Source organism: Morus notabilis, unplaced genomic scaffold, assembly GCF_000414095.1.
Source record: "Morus notabilis unplaced genomic scaffold, ASM41409v2 Scaffold629, whole genome shotgun sequence".
NCBI classification, from domain to species: Eukaryota; Viridiplantae; Streptophyta; class Magnoliopsida; order Rosales; family Moraceae; genus Morus; species Morus notabilis.
Genome location: NW_010363794.1, coordinates 337,332 through 341,177, shown reverse-complemented (window position 1 = coordinate 341,177; position 3,846 = coordinate 337,332). Strand labels below are relative to the sequence as shown.

The 3,846-nt window shown below is 35.2% G+C and overlaps 1 protein-coding gene across 1 annotated transcript; it reads left to right on the top strand.

The window, feature by feature from the left end:
- Positions 1 to 2,495: 2,495 nt before the first annotated feature.
- On the top strand, positions 2,496 to 3,329 carry LOC21397509. Its single transcript, XM_010105024.1, has one exon. The coding sequence runs from the start codon at positions 2,496 to 2,498 to the stop codon at positions 3,327 to 3,329; it is 834 nt and encodes a 277-aa protein (XP_010103326.1).
- The last annotated feature ends 517 nt before the right edge of the window (positions 3,330 to 3,846 follow it).

Below are 3,846 nucleotides of genomic sequence, written 5' to 3'. Positions count from 1 at the left end.
CTTCCAGAACTTAGATTCAATCCCAGGATTATCAATTGGAATAGAACATGCTCCAGTTGATTCAGACTATCCTTTCCTCTTCCCTAAAGTTAGAATAAACTGAGACGAATTAAGACCCTTTCTTTTCTTAGAGTACGAACTAGCAGAAGAATTAATCATCAAAGGCAGAGAAGTTCCCAGAGATCTTTCAGAACCACTCCAGCAATACTACTCAGAAGAAGACAAGTATCTCAGAATCAGCATAGAGTCTCTTCCAACAGAGTTCACACAAGAAGAAGAGAAGTTTAGCAGATATATAAACATCATCCAGGCGTACAACAAGTATCTAATCCACCAGCCCGTAGCAGAATTTCCTCCATTTCATGGATTCAGACTTAGCGGTAGCAGCATTTCAGAAGTCCTCGGTAGACCTCACAGATGCACAGTAGAAGACAGCCAACTACAAAGCCACCGTCATAGACACAGTTATGGAAAAATGGGAAAACCAGTCCAGATACAGACTAGTTAGAACAGCAGGGTACTACAAGGTCTTCGTGAAAAACAATATGATTGCCTCATTACCAAAACACACATGATCATCCCTTAAAAAATAATACATTGATCAAATGTCATTCGTGCACTTCTTTTTTTTTTTTTTTTTTTTTTTTTTTTTTTTTTTTTTTTTGAAAATTTGTGCTGAAGGGGAGTTTTTGTACATTTACATATTTGTGTAAATTTGTTGGTACGTTACATAGAGATGAAAAAATGGTTACTTCAGAGAGATTGGCATGCCGCGCTAAATGGTCCATTAGTTGGTATGGTGGTGGAAGGGAGACATTGTGGAAACAGTGCCCAGCAAAGTTTGAGATCTAAATCGAAATTATGTCTCTCCAAATTAAGTAAAAATTAACCTTCTCATTCAAATATGAAATCCAATCAAGTATGATAAAAGAAAAAAAAAAAACTCATTTTCTGTTCAAAGAAACAGAATACAATTACCTAAACATGGTCCGAATATAAAAAGTTGTCAAAAAAAGAAGATTTAATTAAAAAAAAAAAAACAGGCCGGCAAGAATACAAAACCAGAGCAACTATCACGTACAAGTACTTAAGAAACGAAATGTGATGTACACCAAAAGTCAACGGAGGAAAATTCGAACTAAAAAGGGACATAATTTGAAGAAACGACAAGAACATAAAAACGACATCAACTCATATAACGACAATACCAGAATTAAGAAACTCAGAAACGCAGTAACTTGGAAGCGACAAGAAATAGAAAACTGATAAAAAAAATATATATAAGAGAAAACGGCATACGCGGTAAAAAAGACAATTGTTATAAGAGAAATAAAAAAAGCAACAAGATTTAAGGGAAAAAATGAATAGGAAAGCGACAATAATCACTTGTGAACTGGACTGATAATAAAAAAAACGACTAGAATCTGAAAAAAGACATCGATGAGTAGAAGTGTAGAACCAAAAAAAAAAAAAGGGCAGAGCGAGACTCAAAATTGTATACACGACTAAAAAAAGACATGAACGAGAAAATCAATAACAATTAGAAGACAATATTTTCATGAAAACGATAACAACAACAACTAAAACCGGAAACCAACATCAGCAAAAAAACGACATTAATGAAATTTGACTCTAAGACGAGAGAGACAAAAAAAAAAAAATTTACATATCTATATATATATGTATATAGCAACCAACCATCAAATTGAGTACGATGTAAAAAGCGACAGTAACTTCCAAAAAAAAAAGATCAGCTGGAAAAACGACAATGAACTTGCAGACGACAACAACTAGAAAGAGCGTAAGAAACGACAAGAGCTTCCAAAAAACGACATCAATTTAATATCTTTCAACAATATTGACTCTTTTATGCTCTATGAAAAATTCATACCAATATCTTTGTTAGGAGGCCATTATTAGTAATAGTAGCACTTAAAGAACCTCACGAAAACTTTTATATTTGGGCGTGTTTGTGTAATAATACAATCATTTCATAACCTCTGCATTCTTGTTGAAATATAAAAATTTCTGCTGTACGAATTCCCAGGAGTGGTCCCCTCTTGTCTCAAGTGAAGTTGTATGCCAACGGAGATTGCCTCTTCTTGTTTCAAATGATTAGTACTCGTGCGATGTAATTTTATTTCTTATTCTGTAATATGTGCTCCTCAACCGAAAGCTATATATACATACATATATACATACATACATACATATATACATATATATATATATATATTTGCCTGATATAATAGCTATGATGTTGGGGACAAGATCCGTACTTGGTGGTGGGGAGACATGGCATAAACATCCAAATGGCAATCATGTTAGTCTCATTGTGTATTAAAGAGGATGAGATTCCTTGTCTCCCTCACGGCCTCACCCCTCTGAATATATATACAGATGATCCAAGCCAAAGAAAAGCAAGGCAAATTCTAGAGTTAATTTGTTCAACATTTAGAGATCAGCTTTCTTAGTTCCTTTTGTAAGAAAGTATAATGGCAGCCTACCACACCCGCTCCAATAGCTTGCCTTCTAGGCAACACCCTCTCATTTCGGAATTCGAAGATCAGTTGTGCAGATTGAGGTCTTCTGACGAAGCCTCTTCGTCGGCAACCTCACTCGCCTGCAAGCTAAGTGAACTTCAAGATCTGCACGATTGTGTTGACAAGTTGCTTCTACTACCACTAAATCAACAAGGTTTGAACAAAGAACAGAATGAGAAATTGGTTAATGAGCTTTTGGATGGATCTCTTAGACTCCTGGATGTATGCAACGCTGCCAAGGATGCCTTGCAGCAAACAAAGGAATCCACACAAGAACTTCAATCAATTATTCGCAGAAGACGCGGTGGTGAATCGAGTCTATCAAGTGAGGTCAAGAAATTCTTGAACTCTAGGAAAACGGTGAAGAAGGCACTCCACAAGGCCATGGAAAACAAATGCACCTTCAGTCTTCTTAACAAGGATCAAGAAATTGTTAGCATGTTGAAAGAGGTTCAGTCAGTTACTCTTGCAGTTTTCGAATCAATGTTTTCCTTCATCTCCGGACCAAAGTCAAGCAGCTGGTCATTGGTTTCCAAGTTGATGAACTCTAAGAAAGTATCTTGTGAGGAAGCCAACAAATTAAACGAATTCGCAAACGCAGATGCCGTATTGAACAGCTTGCTGATCAGCCAAAAGTCAAAGAAATCGGATAGCACGCTTGAAGAGAATGCACAAAACGAGCTTCAGAAATTGGAAATGTGCATTCAAGATCTAGAAGGAGTTGAGAGCTTCTACAGGCGTTTGATTAAAGCCAGAGTTTCTCTACTAAACATCCTCAACCACTAGCTGATTAGAAACTATATATTTAGAAATAGGAGAAGTCTGGGAACCAGCTTTTCATATATGCTTGTATATCAGTGAGATAATGATACATGTACATATCTTTTTGCAGACAAAATTCAATGACTTTTGGCCATACGTTCTGCGATTATATTATTACTTTTTCGCAATCTTTTCAAATTTAAAGCTACATAAATAAACATGTGAACTAAAAATTAACTCTATTCCATGAGAAGAATTTTCAAGTTTCAAATTTTCAATTACTTTTTTAATATTGATATGAACTCTCATAACTAAAAGAGTGTTGTTACTTGTTTTTATTTTTAATTGTTTTACAGACCGATCAATGGTTTTGACTTACAAGCAGTTTAAGATCAGAGGTCAATGTGAGGAGCTACTGAATATGTGCACGTTTTGAAAGATTCAAAATGAAAAGGAGCCTTGATCATTAAAGTAAAGCATTTGAACAAATGAAATCAGAGCAAATTAAGAAAGAAAAAGAACATGATAAAATTATTTTCTC

What these genes read in the sequence shown, in the direction of transcription:
- LOC21397509 (XM_010105024.1), top strand. Translation starts at nt 2,496, where the DNA reads ATGGCAGCCTACCACACCCGCTCCAATAGCTTGCCTTCTAGGCAACAC.